The 22,990-nt window shown below is 41.8% G+C and overlaps 1 protein-coding gene across 1 annotated transcript in view; it reads left to right on the top strand.

Moving 5' to 3' along the window:
• CDH22 (cadherin 22) overlaps positions 1 to 22,990 on the top strand; it is a 138,452-nt gene that overhangs the window by 23,500 nt on the left and 91,962 nt on the right. Inside the window, exon 2 of the mRNA XM_074293581.1 lies at positions 20,276 to 21,003. Coding sequence (XP_074149682.1) covers positions 20,761 to 21,003 — 243 coding nt within the window. The 5' untranslated portion in view covers positions 20,276 to 20,760. The remainder of the gene's footprint in view (positions 1 to 20,275; positions 21,004 to 22,990) is intronic.

Raw genomic sequence — 22,990 nt, 5'->3', positions numbered from 1 at the left:
TTTGTAGGAAAGAGTTTAAAGATAAAGCCAGGTGCAAAACTCCAATTAATCTATGACCCTGGGGACTCTCAGGAATCAGCAAGTAGTACATTTGCACTAGCAGGTGCAATGGAAAGAGTCCAGCAATGGGAGTCAGAAAGCTTGGGTTCTTGTCACAGAATCCCAGAATCTCTTAAACATAGAATTTCAGAACTAGAAGGGACTTGAGTATATACAAGCCAAAAAATGGCTTCACAGTAATCCCTTTGACAATATCCCAATAAGAGGTCATCTGACTCTTGCTAAAAGGCTTCCAGTAAGGAATAATTCAATACTTCTCAAGGCAACCCATTTTACCTTTGGGAAGCTCTAATGGTTGAAGACATCTAGGTGGCACAGTGGAATCAGAAAGACTCATCTGCATGAGTTCAAATCTGGCCTCAGACACTTATTGGCTTTATGACTCTGGGTAAGTCATTTAATCTTGCTTACTTCAGTTTCTTTATCTATAAAGTGAGCTGCAGAAAGAAATGGCAAACCACTTCAATATTTTTGTCAAAAAAAAAAATCCCAAATGGAGGTCGGAAGGAGTCGGACATGACTGAAGAATAACAATGGTTGAGAAGTGTTTTCTCCCTTTATATAGTGCTTTAAAATGGCTTCTCTGCAACCACTACTCATTTCTTTTGGTTCTGACCTCTGGGACTGAGCAGAACAAATCATGTGCCGTGATGTGCCTTCAAATACTTGAAGACAACTATCACATTCATACAATTTTTCTAGTTAAACATTTCTAGTTCCCTCAACCAACTATCATAGCATAGTTTCTAATCCTCGCACCAGTACATGTCCAGTTTGGGCTCCAGGTGTGGTCTGACCAGGGTCAAGAGAGGGGGAACTGTCACTTTCTTAGTCATGGACATTGTGGTTCTCTTGAAGACAGCTGTTCTATTAACTCCCTGTGGGATGTTGGGCAAATTGTTCCTTCTTTCTATGCTAGTTTTTCATCTTTAAAAGGAGCCAATTTTGCTCTGTTTCCCTACCAAGACTTCTATAATCATTAGATAAGGTAATAAATGGAAAATATTTTGCAATCATAAAATGTGATGTAGATTTGAAAGATCATTTTAATTATTAGGGATGCTGTGTGTCTCTGTGCTAACCCAGGTATGGAACCTGTTCCCAGGGTCTCCCTAACTCTAACTTCTCAGATAGGCAGTTTAGGTAGCAATTAGGTTGGGTCAATCTTAAACAAAACAATAAATTGCTGATAAAATGTTAAAGTTTCAGTGACTGTCTATGTCTGAATTCTAATAGATGTAGCTGGTAGGTTGTGATGGCAGAAGTTCATCTAGTACAGGAGAAAGGAAAGCTTGGAGTCACATAGCTTCCACTCCTGCCTAGTTAGGTGACTTGAAGCAAGTCACTCCCCCATTTCGAATCTTAGTTTTCTCCCTGTAAAGTGATGATAATAAGCCTTGTACTACCTACTTCCCAAGAGATTTATGTAGATTTTTTTTTCAATGAGACCATGAATGGGGAAATGTTTTTCCCTGGAATACACTGGGATAAAGCAATAGACAGGAGTGAGGGCCTTTTGTTAGCAAAAACCACAGATTGTTCTAAGGCCAATTGACGTTGGAGAAGTGGGGGAACAGGGCAAGGGAGATATAAACTTCATCTCTATTGAACACTGTCAGTTACCCAATGCAATGGGTTGGATAGCCTAAGCATTGAGGTGAGAGAAACAGACCCCAGTTTCTCTCATCAGAGAGAACATCTTCCCTTTCCTCCCCCCACCTCCTCAGTCCCTGGTCTGCATTCACTCAGCCCAAGCGTGAAAATCCCCTCTTTGGAGAGGAATCAGTGCAGAGCGAGACTGTTCTGCCCATAGAGCCCTTTCTCCCCTAAGGGAGATGGCAAAATTTTCTTTGCAATTAAAATTCCTTTGAAACTGGGACCAAGGAAAATGTGGAGGAGAAAGCCTTTTAAACTTGGGAAATACTTTTCCTAAACAATTATTGGGTGTGAATTTTAACAAACACTGTTTCTCCCTCCTTCCTTTTTCCTCTCTCTCTTCCTCCCCACCTCCTGTGAACCAAAACTGCTTGGGTCTAGTCTGTGACATTCTACTCCTCAGCTTTCTATTTGAAACTCTCTCCACAGCATAATGGCAACCCACACTATGGGGGTCTCTGTCTCTTAAATATGGGGTAGCATAGTGATACAACAGCATTGGTAGAAAAAGATCTGGGGGTTTTAGTGGATTATAGACTTGGTAATGCTATCCTTGTGAAATAATAGCCAATAAAAATGACTAAGAAGAGTTTTAAGAGGATAACGCGTCATTGTGAGACAATGGAAATAAATCTGAAGTCAAAGAATCTGGGTTTAGATCCTGGTTCTGAAACTTAATAACCATGCGACTTTGGGCAAGCAAATGGACCTCGGTTTTCTAATATGTAAAATGAAAGTGTGAGACTATATGGACTCTTTAAGGTTTTTTCCACTCCAAATCAGTGATCTGTGATTTAATAACATTAGGGATTTCAGACATAGGTAGAAAAGGGATTTCTTTTTTATTGGAATGTGTGAGTGTGTATGTATGTGTATGCAACAGATTTTTGAGCTCTGGTGTGAAGCCAGTGCTAATAGTTTCTTCTGAATTTTAGGCACAACCCACCCCTATTGACCCTTACAGGCCCTCTTTCTTCTTACTGGGGAGTCCTAAGAACAGGCCAGTGGAAGAATCAAGAAAGGATATTCTATAGATTTAGCTTCAGGAAAGAGAGGGATTAAGGTTTGAACAAGTGATGGGACATAATTTCCCTTTCTTATTCCAGCCTAAAAAGAGCACAGGAGATTAGAGACAGCTTTTTATCTCTTGGCTTCATCATCTATGTCAGAGAGAATAGTCAGAGGAAGCCTCTGGGTTAGAGGAATTAGAATTTCCTATCTGGCCCTTGCAGACACAGTCTTCCAGGTCATGGTAGAGTAGGTAGGATGGGGCCATACAATAGAGGACCTTGAATGTCAGGTGAAGGACTTTGATTTTATTCTTTAGGTCAGAGGGAACCATTTGTGGTATGAAGCAAGTGGAAGGACCTAACTAATTATGTTTTAGGAAGATTAAAATCACAGAATCCTAGGCTGTTGCATCTGGAAGGTGCCTTAGAATATGGAATATCAGAATTGAGAGAAAAAAGAACATTAGAAGGAAGGAGAATAAAGCATAAAGTATAAAATATAGAACATCAGAGATAGAAAGGACCTTAGAACACAGCCAATGGAACATCAGGATTAGGAAAAAAAACTATTCAATCTTCATTTTTGAATCTAGAAAATCAAGAATCTTGAGAAGGGACATGTGCAAGGTCACCGAAAAGTGGTGTAGCCAGGAGCAGGAACTAGGTCTCCTGCCTCTCAGAGGAGGGCCTTTTCCATCCCATCTTTCTCTACATTAGAAATGAGGTTCCCAGCAACTCTCTCCCCTGTCCCCACCCAACCCTTTTCATTTCCCTCCTGCTGAAGGTAGATAGTCCAGGAGATAAGATCATGGATTTAGTACTACAAGGATCTTCTGAGATCATTAGGTGAAATCTCCTCATTTTACAGATGAGAAAACAGAGACTCAGTAACTTACCTGCGATTCTACAGGCAGTAATGTCAGAGGTGAGATTAGAATGCAAGTCCTCTGACTCTAGAGGAAGTGTTCTTTACATTGTATCACTAGTCTAGAGAGCGGCTTAGATACTTCAGCCTGAAGATTCCCCCAAGGATTTTGCCATGGTTACTCAGCCTCTGGGCCTACAGGCCAGGAAATAAATTCAGGGGTTGGGGGAGGGGGTGTCAGGGAGAAGAGCGGGTGTGTGAGGGGGTGCAGCTAAGTAGAATTGAATCTTGTTTAAGGAGGAAGCCCCCGGCACCCGGGCCTGTAATTTACTGCACTGTTGACAATATGAGCAGAGAATTTGTCGGGGGGATAATCACAGGCTGTGTGGCCAGGCTCTGGGAGCTCCAGGGCTGCTGGCAGGAGATGAGCTGCCAGGCAGGTGGTCTTGCTGAGGCATTAAGTGGGATCCGGGGGCTGATCCGACTGTAATGCAGTCAGTCTGTTGCCTGCCCTAGGTGGGAGAACTGTACCGAACAGCTGTCCAAGATGAGCTCCTAGCTTAGCAGACCTCAGCCTACTGCTTTTGAGAGGTCTGGGAAATGGCAAGGATGGGTCTGTATGTGTGTCTTGGAGGGGTGGGGTTGGGTGGATCAGGGAGTTAATGGGAGTCAGATGGAAGGGATCAGAATGGATAGGAGGGATGGTAGAGACAGAGGAACAATAGAGCTCACTGGAGATAGTGGGGATCAATGGAAGAATAGTGAAGATGAGAGTAGAAGAGATGAGGATCAAGATCACTCATGGATAGGGAGATACTGGAGATCAATGAAGTGATGTGGAGATAGTGAGGGAGGATTAGGGATGCTGAGGAGCTGGAGGAAAATGAGAGATGGGGGGACAGTGGGAATCAGAAGGGGAATGGCTGTCTTAGAAAGTGTTTGGAGGTTAGAGATGAGGCTTATCAGGAGATACTTGGGATCAATAAATGGTAGGAATGGGAGATTATTGTAATTAGTGGAATCATGGTATTGATGAGTGTGGAGAACACTGGGGAATCTTCAGCTTATAGCTGGTATTAATGGGGCAAGGATAGGGATGAGAGTATAATGGAGATCAGGAAGAGATAGGGATTAGTAGTGATAATTGGGAATTTGGGGGATGGGGGGATGAAAAGTATTATGGGATACTGAAGAAAAGTGTTGGGTATATAGAGATGGGAGTACAATGGGAATTAGGAAAGGATTACAGGATGCTGAATCCATAGTCTGTCCTGGGGGTTCCAGGCCTTGAGTATCTTACATGTCAAATTCTTCAAAAGATTGTTGGGGAATGTGGAGGGGAAATGATGCTTTTGCCCAGAGGAATCTATGTTTATATATATTAGAATCAGAATCCTAAGCATTTATGTTTTGAAATTAGAATCTGTGCTAGAGCAGGAAAGGACCTCGGAGAGCTCCTAGGGCTGCTGTCTCCAGACTGCAAGACAGCTCTCATATGAAGGTCACTGGTGGGCAAGCAACTGCTTTAAATGTCTTGCCTGTCTGAATATTTTAATGCTCCTGAGATTTCCCCTTTAAATATGAAAAACTTATATATGAAAGACATGTTTAGAATGTTTTTGGTGCAAAAATAAACTGAATTTTCCATATGCCTTCATTAATATCCATTATCTTCTCATTCCAAAGATTTTCTGATCTTTCATTTCCCCTGAGGTATCCAAATTTCCTAGCATCCCCACATCAGTACTTGAAGACTAATCAATATATTTCAAACCTCAGGGTGTTCTATTGTCAATTTAATTAAAAATACTGATCTAGCCCAATTCCTTAATTTTATAGAAGAAGAAGTTGAAGCCCAGGGTGGGACAGTGAGAAGCTCAACATCACATTACAAGTTAGAAGCAGAACTCTGGGACGAACTTGAGTCTCCTAGCATCCTATTGAAGGACTGATGCACCATTACACCTCACTGCCACCAAACTCTCAGTGTAACATAGTAGAAAGAACATGGGGCACAGAGTTGGGAGACCTAGAATGTTCTGCCAGATGTATGACCTTGGTTGGCAAATTACTTCCCTGGGCTTCAGTTTATCCATTTATACAATGAAGATTATAATTTCTAACTCAGCTTCTTGGCTTCCAGAATTATTTTTCCATCTCCACCCCTGTGACTTTCTCTGATTGGTGGGTTTTACTCCAGAACCTCCATGTGAAGAAACACTTTTGCAAGTTATTTCAAATCACTCTCTGGACTGCTTTTGGACTCCTCCCCACTTAGCTATTAGAATAGGAACTCTTTGATAGTAAATACTTAATAAATGCTTTCTTTAATTCAACTTTATAGGGCTACTGTAAAGAACACACTTTGAAAGAAAATCTTAATGTGCTATGGAAACATCAGTTGTAAACATTATTATCATTTTGTAGAGAAGGAAACAGACCTGGAGAGGAGGTGACTTGCCCAGGCACCCACAGTGGGACTTAAACCAGTCCTCCAGCTCCAATCTATGGTTCTTTTTATTATGCTACCTTGTCCCATTCTAATGCCGTTATATTTCATAAGGGTAAGCTTAGGTCCGGAACGAAGTAACTTGCCCAAAATGACATAGTGAGTTAATAGCAGAAGCAGAAGGCAACTCTGGTCTCATGCCTCCCATGGGGAATGTGGAAGGGAAGAAACTGGATTTCTTGATTCCCAGATAAGTGTTTTTTCTATTGTACCAGGATTAAAATGTATTCCACAGCATCCTTCACTCTTCTTGCAATAAAAACTAACTACCTTGAATATTTTTATTATCAGTATAGCATTAGATCATTCTCTTTAATGGGCAAAATGAAACAGAAAGAGGAAGGATGAAACTTGTTTCTTGGTCATCATGGTTAGTGAGCCAATGGTTCTTTGCCCAGGGTCTTTGAACCCTAATTGGGATCACTCTGCATCACTGCTCTTGCCTTCTTTCTTCTAATGGCAGCTTTATCGTCCTAGCTTCAGAGAGCTCATGGCAATGCTTACTGGCACACAGTAGGGATTTGATAGAGGCTTTTCAAATGAAAAGCACGGAATCTGTGGAGTGAACTTGGGTCTATGCTAGCTGTCTAGATACTGGGATTCTAGAACTAGCTCACCTTGGGCAGAACGTTTCCTCTCTTTGGACCCTAGTTTCCTCCTTTGTAAAATGAGGTAGTTTCTAAGATCACATCTAGTGTTAACATTCTTTATTATATGGTGTAAGGTCCCTTCTTGCCCTACATCCCATGAATAGAGTAGACCTGTGATTTCATTCATTTATGGAACTCCAGGCAAGGAAAAATTTCAGATTTGCACTTTCTCTGCCACTTGGAGTCTGAGAGAGAGCTGTCTGGGGGCACCTGCCCAGCTTCACAACTATGATGTATTAAGGGCAGAACTTGAAATCAGGTCTTTCTGACTAAGGTTATTTCTACTTACAACACTATATCATATTTCTCAGTTCAACAGTAACAGTATTATTATAGTTAACACATGCTTATATTATACTTTAAGTTTTGCAAATTCAATAGTCTGTCTTTGTGTCTCTGTCTCTGTCTTTGTCTATCTCTCTTTTTCTGTATTTGGGGTTAAGTGATTTGCTTATGATCACACATGTATTTGAGATCAGATTTAAACTCAGGTTCTCCTGACTCCAGAGCCACTAGTCTATTCACTGGGCCACCTAGCTGCTCCCCTGTTATGATTTCTCTACTGATGATTCTCAGATCTATTTATCCAGCTCTAACCTCTCCAGTCTCTGATTTCCAATTCTGAAGTGCCCTTTGCATATCTTATGTTGCATGCTCCATAGATATCTCAAACTCCACATGTTCAAAACTGAACTCATTATCTTTCCTCCAAACCTTCCCTCTTTCAAACTTCCCTATTAATATCACTGCCCTCTTTCCAATCACCTACACTCACAATCTGTGTCATCCTGAATCCTTCATTCTCTCTAAACCCCAATTTCAAAAACCTTACTCAATTATGTTCATTTTTCTTTCACAAAACCTGACTACATACCCTTTTCTCTTCCCTGTCATGACTTCCATCTTGGTTAAAGCTCTTCATCACTTCAGCCCTGTACTACTACAAGAATATTCTTGTTGACCCTACCCAAGTTTCTTCCCATTCCACTCTATCCTCCATTTGGCTGTCAAACTGATCTTCCTGAAGTACAGATTTGATTATATCACTCACACCCCTCCCAAGAATACATTTAATAAATTACAGTGGCTCCCTATTACCTCCAGAAGTGACTATAAAATCCTCTGCTTAGCTTTTTTAAAGTCCTTTATAATCTGAGCCTCTCCTAACTTTCCAATCTTCTTACATTTTACTTCCTTCTATCTAGTCTATAATTCAGCTGCTGTTCCTTACACTAGCCAATCCACGTCCTCACTCAGTGCTTTTAATTCTGTCCCCCATGACTGGAATGTTCTTTCTCTCGGTTTCCTTGGCTTCCTTCAAGTCTCAGTTAAAAATCTTGCCTTCGACAAGAAAACTGACTTTCACAGTACTGTTTAATTCTAGTGCCTTCTTTCTGAGATTTCCTTCTATTTTCTATCTTTTCTTACCTTTTTCTCCTTCCCTTCCTCCTTCCCACCTTCTTCCTCTCTTCTAGCCATATTTATAACTATTTGCATATCTTTCTATTCTGTTTACAATTGTTTGCATGTTGTCTCACCTAGTAGAATGTGAATTCCTTGTGAATAAGAACTGGTTTTGTCTTTCTTTGTATCCTTAGCATTTAGCACAGTGCCTGGCCCAGAGTCCTGCAAAGCAATTTGAATACATTCTCTCATTTGATTTCTATAATAGCACTGAAATTAATCTGAACTGGTTGTTGGTCTTAAGAAGAGATACTTGGCCTTTCTGTACCCCTCTTTGGGTTCAGCTCGAGAATTCATGAATGATACTGATTCAGTCCATTAGATCAGAATGTGATAAATCTCAAGTTTCTGCACAAAGAAATGATATGGAAATGTGTTTTACATACCTTTCCATCCCCATAATACCTTTTTATTCCTGGGATGTTTATTATATCCATCTCCTCTGGTAGTGGGTTGTGTATTTGTGTGTGTGTGTGTGTGTGTGTGTGTGTGTGTGTGTGTATGTGTGTGTGTGTGTGTGTTTCCCATTTGATGGAAAGGGTAACTTTATTCTTTCTCTAGGCTTATGCTATCTCTGCTCTCCATGTAGCATAGTTCAGATTTGATGTTAGTATCTTGGCTGAAAAGAAGTGGGAAGTGGAGGTAGAAGAAGTTTCTGTGGATGTACCCCCCCCCAGGAGACTAGAATCTGAGATTTCCAAGAGGGTTTCAGTGAAGTCAGAGATTTACTTGGTGGATTTGTTTTTCTAATGTGGGCTGGTGAAGATAGTAAATGACAGGATGGAGTGTGTGTCACAAGAAAATATGCATGTTGTGTTATGTGTCAATCACAGAGAAGTATTTGTGTATATCTCTGTGTGGGTGTGCACATGTGTGTCATGTGAAGGGGATTTGTATATGTCAGTCACAGCTTGTATTTGCATATATATTAGGGAAAGTTGAGCTACCTAGGCGTGTCTGAGTGCGCCATCATATGCCTCCAATGGCACGGACATTGCCTGCTTTATGACCGAGTCCTTTATTCAGCCTCCCATTCTATGATAAGGGAGAAGGGGCAGCTATGTGCCCTGGTCCATTTTGGGACTATGGCATCATGGAAAGTTGTCAGAGAATCTCCTGTGGGCTTGGGGTGTGTTACTCTTTAAAGGAATATCAAAGTTGCCCATCCAGCCTTCCATAAACAGGTATTGTTGGGAGTCTAGCTGGGCCTAATAAAGAAAAGAATATTGGATTAGGGGTTCTAGTCTCATTTCTGCTACTGATTCATTGAATAGCCACAGGCAAATCATTTCCCTTCCTTTAGTTGCTTCCTCTATGAAATGAGGGAATTGGAATGTTCTTTAAAATCCCTTCCAGCTTCAATATTCTTTATTTTAATGCTCCTCTTAGCTCTAATATTCTATTCTCTGTGTTCTAGGGTCCCTTCCATTCTTGACAGTGTGTTTTATGCTACAAGGGCTCTCCTAGCTCTGACAATCTATGAATGTAACATTTGCCTAAGCTGCTCTCTGATAGGTAGGGGAGGAGAAGGGGAATGGTGATACTTCATTTCCTGGGTGTGTTGGGTTTCAGGAATCAAATCCCTAAAGAGTTGAAGCCATGTTCCCGACTGGAACCAAACAGGAAGCTGACTATAGGGGAGGAGAGAGTTAGAGGGAGGGGGAATCTCCCCTTCTTACCCTCCACCTTCTCCAGGGGGTTCCACATGATCAGTGTGCTCTCCCTCCCCCTCCCTCAAATCAGGCTGCATTTGTAAAATGAAATCAATATTGACACGGCCAGGATGGTATTCAATTTGTCCTGATCACTGGGCTGCGGTGAGTTCTGACAGGGCGCGGTGTAAAACATACGCTCAGGATGTAATTTCTACTGTCAACATGATGTACAGTAGGCCTCTGCCAGGCGCCCTGTGTAGGGGGAGGGGGTGGGGGCAGTCAGGCGAGAGAAGCGCAGCCGGAGGGGCGGGCACTGGTTTGGCACTGGGGGGTTGAAGGCTGGGGCCAGTAACCCCTGGCCAGGATAAGGCAGATTTCAAGCAGGATGAGAGGGTAGTGATTGGTCTGTTCATACAGGGTAGGGTTGCACTCCTGGGAAGAGATGGGGATGTCCTTAAGTACCATCCTGGGTGGAGGTACCATATGGGGAACACTCCATGTCTCCTGGAGATGTGAAGAGTCCAAGTAGAGCAGAGTAGAGTATTCAAGGAGCACAAGGAGTCCCTAGGGAGACACGTGCAGCCTGGTCCATCACTACCTACCATAGACTGGGGCACATGACTGTATCTCTACCTTTCTTTTATCTTTTGGAAAATCTTGGGGAAATTAAATTAAATACTCACCAGAGGCAGTTAAGGCATGGATGGGGGGAGATGGCTGGTCCTGTACTTTGCCAAAATAGAGGGGGGCATTAAGGCTCATGTGCATGAGTCTCATTCTTATTTTAACACCAGTTGGTGAAGCTGCTGCTTCTCTCCCATCTCCTGTTTCTCAGAGTCACCGCTCACAAATAATTTCATCATTCATAGGGGAACTAGAAATCATCTACTTCAACCCTCTCATTTTCCAGATGAGAAAAATGAGGTCAAAAGAGTTTAAGTGACTGGCCTAAGGTCACGTGGGTAGTAAATAGCAAAAGTGAAGTTCAATTTGGGAGCCTCTAACTCCAAGTTCAGAGTCTAGTTAAAGTGCTCTCCAATCATAGCCATGGATCTGCACAATCATTTAACACCCCCCCCAATATGAACTGCTGACACATGATCAAATGTGCATGACTCGGTGACTCTGGACACATTTGTTTCTTGGTTATTTATAGTGCTGTAAGGCCTCGGTAAAATAGAACAAGGCTCATCAATAACTGGAGAGCACAGACCATGCGTGGCCTTTGGCCTCATGGCCCAGGGCTATTCTGGGACACAGTGAATTATCCAGGGCTATGCTGGTACCCAGAACATTAAAATCTGTCAGGAAAAATCTTGGACTTGCTCTGAAATCCTTGCTTATTCTCCACTTTTTCATTTCAAACTACGATGAAGATTAACATTATTACTTCCATTGAAATTGGAAATATTTGGAAGGCAGGAGGTATTATCAAATAGAAATAACATCACTCAAAGGAGTTAGGTATCTTTTGGAAAGTCTATTAAACCCAAGACACTATCAGTACTGTCATAAGCAACATTGTTTTTCATATATGTGTATGTAAATACATACATGCATATTTACATACATGTTTACATACACACATGTTTCTAAGAGAAACTTCATAGATTAAAAATAAGGAGCAATGTCTACTAGACTGCTATGTTTCTATGGGGCCAGCATAGGGGTAACACTTTCTATGTAACAATTTTATAGCTAATATGTTTCTTTTAGATAAGAAAAAAGGTAACTATATTTCTATGGAATCATATATGGGTAACAATTTTTTTAGGTCATACATAAATAATATTTATGTGGAACAGTGCACTCAGCCAAAAGGTGTTTATTCACTATGGTACTATGTGCCAGGCATCAAGCTAAGCCTTGAGAATACAAAGAAAAAAATCCCTGCTCATAAAAAGTAGAGTCAATACATAATTATTTAGCTACATACAAACGATATACAGAATTTGTTTTTGTTTGTTGAGTTATTTCAGTTGTTTGACTCTCCATGACCCCATTCGGAGTTTTCCTGGCAAGATATTGGAGTGATTCACCATTTCTTTCTTCATTTTTCACATGAGGAAACTGAGGCAATCAGGGTTAAGTTACACAACCATTAAGTGTCTGAGGTCGCATTTGAACACAGGTTCTCCAGGCTCCAGGTCCAGCACTCTATCTCCTCCACTACCTAGCTGCCCCTAGATGATGATAATTTGAAAGCAGAAGACATTAGCAGCTGGAGAGAGGAGGGTAGTGTCTGGAAAGGTGTCTTGTAGAAGGTTGGGTTTGAGTTGGGTTTAAGGAAACCAGTTCTGAGTTCTGAGGGGACAGAGCATGCCATGCACAGGGGGTACAAAGATGTGGAGAAGAGAACTGAAGTGTTATGTTAAAGGAACTCAACTTGATCAGTGTTGTGGGATCATAGAGTTTATGGAGAAGCTTAAAGTATAAGGAGACTGGAAAGGTAGAAAGGAGGCAAGGTTATAAAGCACTTTCAATGCCAAACAGAAGAATTTGTATTTGATCCAAGAGGTAATAGGGAGTCATTCAAAGTCTTTGAATGGGGTATATGGTGGTGGTGGGGAGAAGGATGACATGATTAGACCTATTATTTAGAAAGAGCACTTTGCCAGTTGAGTGGAAGATGGATTGGAGTACAGAAAGATAAAGCAAGGAGAACAGTTGCAAAAGAACCCCTGAGTACTTGAACTAGGGTGCTAGTTATGTAAGTAGAGAGAAGAGAACATATTACAAACAGATATTGTAAAGAGGACAATTATGTAACAGATATTGTGAAGATAGAAACAAGATTCAGCAAAGGATTGAATGAATGAGAGTAAGGAGTTGAGGATGACATTGAATTGGGAGCTTGGGTAGCTAGGAGGGTGTTGGCATCCTTGGCAGTAATAGAAAAGTTTGAAGTAGGGTAGAGTTAGATAATGAATTTTATATTGGATATGTTGGGGACATGTCCTGTGGAATATCTAATTCAAAATATCCAAGAGAAAGCTGAAGATGTATGCCTGTAGTTCAGCAAAAAGAGATGTAGACTTAGGAATCAGCTATATAGAGAACATAATTATGAACCTCTAGGAACTGATGACATCAAGTGAGATAGGTAGACAGATAAATAGATGGATAAGTGGATAAATGGATAGATAAATAAATAAATATTATAGCGGTTCTAAGAGCCTTGGGAGACATTCACTTGGACATAATTTAGTGAAGAACCACAAAGGTGACTGAAAAGGAGTGATTGTACAAATAGGAGAATCAGGAGAGAACCATGTTGTGAAACCCATGAAAAGAGAGATGATCAACAGTGTCAAGTGCTGCAGGGAGGTTAAGGAGGATTAGGTTTGAGAAAAGGCTATTGGAATTCCAATTTGGAGTAAATGGAACACATCTGCCCTACTGAAAAGGAAAAAAGATTTCCTTTCCCTCCTCTTTCCTTCTGTAGGATAAACCTGAACTGGTGTTATCAAAGAAGGAACAGAGATGTGGATAGAGGTGGTGTGTGTGTGTGTGTGTGTGTGTGTGTGTGTGTGTGTGTGTGTGTGTGTGTTTTGCTGAGGAAGAAGCTATAGGGACATGGACCTCAGATTCAGAAGCTCATTTAAAGGTTCTGAACTCATTTGAGTTTTCCTGCTAGTAACAGTGGGGAAACTGAAAGGAGGGAAACAGAAGGCTCTCTCCTCTCCGAAGTCTTCTACCCTCTATTCCTTTCAAATTCTTACACATAAATCTCGTTAGTTATACCTAGTATTGATCAAATGGGCTTGGGCTCAAGGTACTTATATGATAGAGATATGTTAACTTAATACTTCCCCATGATAACTGCCACTGTCTCTTACCTTGAAGTACTCTACAGGCCCAAAGTGCAACTCTCCCTGAGGGATTTTGTATCTCTCCAATGTGGTTATCATATAATATGGTATATTATCTGAATGTGCCAGAGTATAGTCATTGCATAGTCATATAACTATTAAACTATAGATGAATTTTTAAACAGCATTTATGTAATACTTCCTCTGTGCCTGGAATTGTGTTAATTGTTGGAAATACAAATACAAAAGTGAGCTTACCCTCAAAAAGCTTACATATACATACCACAGGGAAAGACAACACATAGAGAAGAGTAGAGATCTGGCAGCAGACCAATAATTGAAGCAATCATTTTCCAGAAGCAATGGTAGTATTGATCTGATTACTTAGCCAAGAGCAAGAGGTGAAAAGTGGATAGAGACCTTATCTAAATTTCCCATCTTAGCTATTGTTTCACACACAGTAGGTACTTAATGAATGTTGCATTGTACTGAATTAGATAGGGATACTCCATGTGAGTGTTAATGGTGTGCCTCAGACCACAAAAGCCAGGAGTGTTATCTATTTAAATTTGAATTCATCTATATAGTAGTGGAAAAGCTGGGCCCTGTTTATCCTGGGCATTTTGTCACTTGGGCTTTGGGGGTGAAATTCTATTTACCATACCCTCCAAATGGCCCTGAAAGATCAGCACAGCAGGAGTAAGATAGGGTTAAGTGGTAGGACAGTAAGCTCATGCCCACAGAGAGCTCTCAGAGGATCTTGGGCTGAGTAATAAATGAGCGCCCTGAAGCAGCTGAGCCATGGCGACTATGCCAGGCAAGAGTAATGCTGAAAGGGAATTGGGAACTTAGGAAAGGACATGCAGTGTGCAATAATGTCTGCCCTCAGGAAAGGAAAGAGCAGGCCAAGGCTGGAGAAACAGTGCTGGGTGCATAGTAGGCACTCAATCAATGTGGGGCGAGCTAAATAGAACTGAGCTCAAAATAGTAAGTAGCAGACAAGGCAGATATTCATTGGAGAGAAAAGGAGAAAAGTTGCTTAAGAAGGCCCAGAAAATCTAGCAGCTAGCAATTCCTTATTGAATACCTACTGGGTGTCCAGCCCTGTTTGAGCTTCTACTCAGCACATGCTTTCAAAAGTAGCAAGGTGTAGTAAAGACATCTCTGGAAGGGAAGCCCTGCATCCAAATTTCACCTGAATACTTACTAGATACCTGACAATGAACAAGTCATTCATTTACTTCACTTATAAAATGAGGATAAAAACACATGTAGAGCTCTGCCTCAAATTGTTGCTCTAAGCCTCAGATATGTTACTTATTTCAATCATCTTCTGAATCAGGAGGTAGTGGGCAGAATGCTGAATCTGATGCTTAAAAGATATGAGTTCAAATCCCAGGCCTACCACTTGTTAAAAATCATTTGGCTTTTTTTAGGCCTCAGTTTCCTTATCTGTAAAATAATAAGCTTGAACTAAATCACCTCTGAAGTCCCTTCCAGTTCTAAATCTATGATATTATGAATCTTCAAGCACTATATAAATGTCAGCTATTATTACTGTGTACACAGCCTTATACTATTGCTTACTGACAGATTGCATGATCCTGCATTTGTCGAACAAATGCTTACTGTGTGCCTTGCTCTGTGCTGGTCTTTACTGAATTCTATTTGATAAGAAATTTATTCAGAACCTACTATGAGCCGGATTCTGTTCTAAGTGCTGGGGATAGAAAGCCAAACCAAAAAGCAGTCCTTGACTTTAAGAAGCATGTCTTCTCCTAGAGGTTAGAGCCTTTGAACAGGTAAATAAATACAAGATCATTTGAGAAAGGGGAGAGTGTTAGCAACTAGGTGACTATGGAAAGGCTTCCCATGGGCTTATTCATTGAGCTTTAAAGAAAGCAAGGAGCACCAAGAGATAAGGAGAGAGAACATTGCAAGTATATGCGATAGCTAGTGCAGCACATAGTACTAAGATTGGAAAATGATGAGAAGGCCTATGGAAGAAAAGTGAGGACTTTGAAGGAGGACTCTAAATGCCAAGGTTAGAAGTTTGTATTTTTTTTTTTTTTGCTAGAGGCAAAAGAGAGCTCTTGAAGATTCCTGAGCAGAGGATGGCTGTGCTTTAGGGATAATTCTTTTGACAGACATGTGGAAGATGAACTAAAGAGAGCATATTGGAAGCAGGGAGACCAATTAGGAGGCTCCTGGGATTCTGACCCTGTACTCATCTCTACTAGCCCTGTATGAGTTCTTGTTGACAATCTAGTTCTTTGAGCACTAAAATTCTACACATGTTAGGAGGCCTTCGGCCTATATGTTATGTGTCCAAGTAGTGGTAGAGACATATAGCTCAAAGAAAGAGATCTTCATGGGCTGGGAGGGTCAGGAATATTTCCTAGAGAAAGTGGAACCTGATCTGAACCTTGAATAAAAAAGGTAAGATTAAGGATTCTGGGTTTGAGGACAGGGAAGGCATTCCAGGCAAGGGAAATAGCAGTGACCATTGAGCCTGAAGAAGAATCACGAATTCAACTGAGGCTGCTGCTCTTAAGTTTGATAAAAGAATATAATAGAAAGTGGAATGGCCTTAGCAGGAAAGGAATAAGGTTCAAATTGGACTTCTGGACTTTGGACAAGTCGCCAAACCTCAGTTTCCTATTCTGTAAAATAAGGAGTGGACTAGATGACCTTTTGAATTTTAAGACTATGATTTCGCCTTGTGTATTCTCTTTACTAGAAGAGATGCATAGATTGCCAAAGCTGGAAGGGTCTCTCTAGCAGAGAACAATCATCCTCAGGCCTCAAATGTTTGCTCTCATGTACTGACTCTAGAATGTTTGTACATTATAGTTTTCTATGTTTGTGCCCTATTCTGCTACTATACTACTGTGAATTCCTCATGAGGGCAAGGGCTGTATCTTATCTGAATGTTGGGTCTCCTATACTAAGTGATCTGTACAGAAATAACATTTAATAAATACTGCTTGTTGGATGAAAGAGAGAAATCTTAGAACAGAGTGCCTGAGCTGAAAGGGACATGATAAATTTCAAGTGGTCCATGAAATTGGATGGGAAAAGATAACATCTTTATTTTTATGAATCTCTAACTCAGATTGGGCATTTTCTTCAATTTTGAATTAAAAAAATTATTTTGAAAAGAAGTCCATAGACTTCACCAGACTGTCAAAGAAGTCTCTGATTCACAAAGGTTAAAAATCCCTAATCCAGTCCTACTCTTTCATTGTACAGATGAGAAAGCTAAGTCCCAGGGAAGGAAATTAATTTAGTTAAGATCTCACTAATAACTCTATGGCAGCTGGAGCTGAGTACTATTGACTCTCAGTCTTGTATCTCTCAGAGCTCCAGGATGCTTCTCATTTGACACCCAAGTTCAACATTGGGAAGTGGAGGAAAAGCTACTTGCAGGGCTTCCCTGAGTTTGGAGTTCAGGATCAGATAACAGTATGAGGTCAGAGTTGTGGGAGACAGGTGTACTAGACTATTGACATTTAAGAAACTTTTATGTGTCCAGATTTTTCTGGAGACCCACTCCCCAAAGCCACTGGAAGCTGCAAGGGAATGGAGCTATCCTCTTTGCTTCTGGGCCACTGGAAAATGACAGAGGCACTTTCTGACACTATCTGGCTGCGTGGAAGATAAATGGACCAAAGAGTCAATTTTTCATCCCAGTTCTTTTGCTTATTAGCTATGTGAACTCGAACAACTTCCCAAGACTATAAGTGGCTAGTGGATAGAATCTTGGACTTGGAGTTAGCAGCAGGATACCAGGCAAGTCACTTAGCATCTCTGGGCCTCGGTTTCCTCATCTGTAAAATGAAGGTTGGACTAGATGACTTCTAAGGTCCTTCCCAGTTCTCAGTCTATGATACTGAGTCTAATCTCTTTAACTATAAAATGGAGGTAATAATATTTCCTATCTCTAAGAGATATGTTAAGGAAAGTACTTGATAGACCCTGTGGTGCTATAGAAACCTGTTATAAGAGGAAGGAGGGGGGTTAGAGATGGTCCCTTAACCAAGCCAGAGCCTGCTGTTGAGAAGAAATCTTTAGCTGTGGTAAGGATGTTGGTGTGAGGAAGCAGCTGCTGCCTGGGGGCCTCTCTGGGCCCATGTCCGGCCAGAGGGATTAAATCGGCTGCTTATGAGCCCTGACGGAAAGTCTATAAACAAAGGAGGGTGATGAATGACCCACTCGCCTGTCGGAGGAGCTGCCAGTGGGGGTTGCAGGGTCGGCACCGGGGCCAAGCTGATTTAATGTCAGTGAGGGCTGTACTTATGTAGTGTCTCTCATGCACGAAGCTTTATTAAAGTCGTCATTACTGCCCTAGAGAGGGAGGGACCAGCCCATTAATAACACCCAGAGACAGATCTGCCAAGGCTGGCCCTGTCACCAAACAGATGCACGTGTGTTTGGCACTGCTGCTAAGGCAGCTGTGCAACCTTCCTCAAGTTCCTTTCCCTCTCTGGGTCCCAGGTTCTTTATCTATCAAAATGAGGGCATTAAATGTCTAAGATTCTAATGTTTTATCCAGTGTTGATATCCTATGTCTATATTCTGGGACATGCACACATACATGGGCAGGTTCATAGCAGGTAAGAAGAGAAATTTACAGAGTTGGGAAATTCAGCCTATTCTGTTCAGGATCTCCCTTTGTGCCATTTAGCATCTTGGGACCTCAGGCATCTTCTTTTGTAAAATGAAGATGCTGGAATAGTTGGTGTCTAAGGTCCCTTCTAGCTCTGATATTCTGTGCTCCATGAGTCTTTGTTTAAGTTAAAGAGTAGGGGAGGGAAAGTTCCAGTCTTCCTAATATGTTTTGGAAGGATTTACAGGATCTTTCATTCATATCCAAGTAACTCCTCTCATATTTATAAACCTAGAATCTACAGGAAATGAGTCTGGGTTTTAAAGAGATCATACTTCAAACCAGCTAGATTGTGAGTTAAAATGGACAAATCACCTCCCCTCTCATTTAGGGAAGGAGTAATGGGAGTGGGAATAGGGACAGCAAAGAGACTGAGGAAGAATTACAGATTGTAAGAGTTGGAAGAGATCATAGAAAAATAGATTTTTAAAAAATGGATTTGAGAGTATATTTGGTGGGGTTCAGTGATTCCTAGTTTTGACCAGCCATGGAGTTTCTTCACGGGGGACAGACTCTGGGGATTGTTAATGAAACTGGTATAGTTGAATGGAAGGAGGTGTTCCTGTCTCCTCTCCATTATTGCTTCCTCTCTGTTATTTCTTACATCTCATGGGAGGAGGTTTCAAGCCACCTCCCAGGCCTTTTTTCCTCACAATATCTCCCTGCTGAGCAGTGATGGAGCTTGGAACTACCTGATAGAGCCAAGGGAGCTATCTTGGGTCCTCTAGCCATTCCTCAGAGAGTCATAACCTTCCCAAAATGAAGTCTTGTGTGTCAGAGACTCTTCCTTGTCTATAATTCCAGTCTTATTTCAACTGGGACCTGAATGTAGGGAATAAAACCTTGATCTAAATATAGTTGTTTAGATATCAGCTGGTCTAGGGATGATTTATAGACATACTTCTTCCTCAATTTCCCAGTCAGGCCCTCTTAAATAAAGATTCTTTTTTAAAACCTTATCATCCAAACCCCATAAATATCATAGTTATTGGGTGGATCTGCTTAGTTCAGAGAGAGGAGGAAAGAATGCATTTCAGGAGACTTATGTCTTTATAGATAAAGCATAGAAGTCTCACCATCACTTGATATCTTTCAAGGATAAAACTAGTGGTACCTCAGATGTTATGTCCTTGAAATGCTTTTTTCATTCATTCCTTCTACCTGAAACAATTGTTCTGTCCTAAGGTCCCTCCAGATTCTGATAATTCATTATTTGGTCTAGGCCATGCTCTAGGTTACATTTTGGGTGGAGAATAAAGGTTATTTCAGAGATGACTGATGGGTTAGGGTAAAAGAGGCCTTAGGTTCTTCTCTTTGGGAGAAGCAGGGCCATCTTTACTTTGAGGTTCATAAGGTCCAGCCTCAGCTTTAAGAGATGAATCATAGTATAGAGAATATTTGAGATGGAATCACCTGAGACCCCAGTCAGATCAACCTCCTTTTCCCCTCTTTTTCTCTTTTTTCTTTTTTTTTTTTAAGCAGAGGAGGAATCTAAGGCTCTTAACTGCTCCAGGCTTAGTAAGAAGTTAGTGACAGAACTATGATGAGAATCCAGATCTCCTGAATTTTAGATGAAGCAACTATACCAAGCTAGTGGAAAGGCTCCTTCGAGATGAATGTTGGGAGAGAGTACTTGTGTGAAAGTGTCCCTAACAGTGGACTTCTCCAGGGAGGAGGGCTAGTAGAAAAAAGGGCTGGTGGGAAGAGGAATCATAGGCTTTACATCTGGAAGGAACTTTGGAGATCATTTAATCGATCCTGAGGGATGGTACAATTTACTCAAATACACATAAGCAGTAAATTGAGTGGGAAAAAGTCCTAAACGGGAAAGGCAAGACAAAGAATAGGGAAATATAGGGAAATAGGGAAAGGGCAGTCAGTGTCCCCTCTCAAAGTTGCCTCTGACCTCTCTCTCTTTCCTCCAGGTTTCTGGAGCGCACCATCCAGGGAACAGTCCACCTCCTGACCAGGCCCTAGGAAAACTCCGCCACGAGCCAGAGGCATACACCTCCACACCACAACCTCAGAGCCTGGAGATGGCCCGGTGTAGCCCGGGCAAGAGCCGAGTCTCTGAGTGATCTGCAGGCAGTCTCCCGAGTGTGGTGGGGAGTAGCCAGGCCCAGAGTGGGGGGCCTCCAATGCGAGCTGCGGTCCCCAATCCAGTTGGGCGCTGTACCAGCGCCCCCGCCCCCAGGACCAGTGTTTCAGTGGTTCCTTCCCAGGCCGTCCCATCTGGGCCGCACTGAACCAATCAGACGGGACATACCATGAGGAGATCAGCTGGCCCAGCACTGGCCTGACCTTGGCCCCCCGGGGGGCCTGAGACCAATATGTGACCCCGGCTCAGGTGCGTCCTGGGGCCTAGCCTCTCTGTCCATGTGCCTGGGTCTGGCTTCCACCACGGAGAAATATGAGGAGGCCGTGCCCCGGAGCTAGGGGGAGGCCTGTGGGGGCCAGCTTATCTCTGCCACCACTGTTGCTGCCTCCTCTGCTTTTGCTTCTGGGAAGCTTGTGGGCCTCTGGGACCCCAGCCAAATCGGGGCCTGAAGAAGACGGACCTCTATCCAGTGGTCGAGTAAAAAGAGGCTGGGTCTGGAACCAATTCTTCGTGGTGGAGGAGTACACCGGTACCGAACCTTTGTATGTGGGCAAGGTAAAGTTCAGTGGTGAGGGAGGAGGAAGAGGTGATGCCTTCTCCTTCCCTCCCTTCTCCTTTTTCTTCTCTTCCTTCCTATATTCCTACTTCCTCACCTGGAGTCTCCCTCTGCCACCAGGGCCATGATGGCCAAATTCCTAAATTTTAAAACAACTCAAAATATCAGACCTGGAAAGCATCATAAATTCTAGAACAAAGAAACTCCTTGGAGCTTAGAATGTTAGAGCAGGGAAACTCTTTGGAGCTTAAAATTTCAGACCAGAGAATCTTCTTGGAGCTTAGAATATCAGCAAGAAGACTCCTTGGAACCTAGAATATCAGGGAAGGGAAGAGTCCTTTAAACAGAGTATTAGACTTTTGAGGGACTTTAGGGCACAGATTGCAAAGTGTCAGACTTGAGAAGTACTTAGAACACATAATCTCAGGGAAGCTAAGGACTTTACAGCAAATAGAATGCTAGATTTCTAGCTGGTTTTCCTGGGTTGAAATTCTGCCTTTGTCACTATTACAAATCAGTGTTTATTATGGTAGGTCACAGATAGGTGCTCATGAACTTAATAAATGTTTATTGCATTGAAGTTCTTACTTTGTTGAAGGCACTGTTCTAGGTGATAGAGATACAAATATGAAGATGATATGTTTCCTCCTCTCAATCAATCAGTGCTTATTAAGTACCTACCATGTGCCAGACACTACGCTAAGTGCTGGGGATACAAAAAGAAGCAAAAGACAATTCTGCTCTCAGGAGGCTCACAATCTAATATAGGAGACAACATGCAAAGCAAGATAAATACAAGACAAATAGGAAATAATTTACAGTTGAATTAAGAGAGAATGAGAATGCTTCTGTAAAAGATAGGCTTTTATTTGAGACAAAGGAAGTCTACTTGAGGAGATAAGGTACCTTCAAGAGTAGGCTAGAGTAAAATGAAGAGAGATCCATAAGAAGCACTCTGGGAAAATCTGAGGAGGAGAGACCACTAACAACCTGCAAAAGTGCACTAAGTTTTATGGGGTGGTAGTGCCTGAGTAAAGCATTCATGAGGAGAATTTTGAAATCTGGAGAGGTGTAAGGACAGCAGTTTGCAGGACTTCATAGAACTGGAAAATGGCAGGTTGAGTTTCACATCAGCTAGTTGCCCAGTTTGGCAAGAAGGTAGAATGTGTGATAGTGGTGGAGAGGATTACAGGTGAGGCTGAGGAGTTCAGGTTTTATCCTGTAACTTGAGGGAACCCCAGAAGGACCTTCAGAAATGGAGTAACATAAGTCAGATCTGTGCATTGGGAAGATTATTTGTACCTTTATGTGAAAGATGGACTGGGGAGAGGAGAGGTTATAGGCAGTAGTTCATTTAAAAGACTGTTAAAATAGTTGTGGAGTCAGATACACCAACTAAGACAAGGGTGACCCAAACACAGAAGCACACATATGTCGGAGTGGTATTTGAGGTAAGCTGTCCTCCTCGATGGTGAAGGACAGGATTAGGGAGGTGACTATGTTAGTGGAGGGAAGCGGTTACATGTTGGAGACATTTTTGGAGTTAGAGTGAACAAGACTTGACAACAAATGATTTATGGCTGTTGATTTCCCCTAAGGGAATGTACTTGAAAAGAGGAACAGAAAAAAGGATAATGCTTAACCTGAGAGGGAGACTTTCAGGTTAAGTATCTATGAAGATGAGGGTCCTATTTTGCCTTGGAGGTGATTCTTCATGTCTCCTGAATCCATCCACAAAGCTCTGAAGATCATCCCTCTCCAAAGGCATGGACTGACTTGGTGAAAGACAACATGGCTTAGTGGGAGATAGCATGGGTTAGTGAAAAAATAGTGGATTAGGAATCAGGAGACCTGGGTTTCAGTCCCAGTTCCACAGCTCACTAGTTGTATGACCTTAGCGCAGTTACTTTCTTATTTCAGTTTTCACCTCTGATAAACTATGGTTTTGTACTAGACTTTGTGCAGAGATCTTTGAAGTTCTAATAT

The sequence above is a fragment of the Sminthopsis crassicaudata genome, chromosome 2 (genome assembly GCF_048593235.1).
Source record: "Sminthopsis crassicaudata isolate SCR6 chromosome 2, ASM4859323v1, whole genome shotgun sequence".
Taxonomy (NCBI): domain Eukaryota; kingdom Metazoa; phylum Chordata; class Mammalia; order Dasyuromorphia; family Dasyuridae; genus Sminthopsis; species Sminthopsis crassicaudata.
Note: the sequence above shows the minus strand (reverse complement) of the source record. Positions and strands in the feature narration are given on the sequence as shown.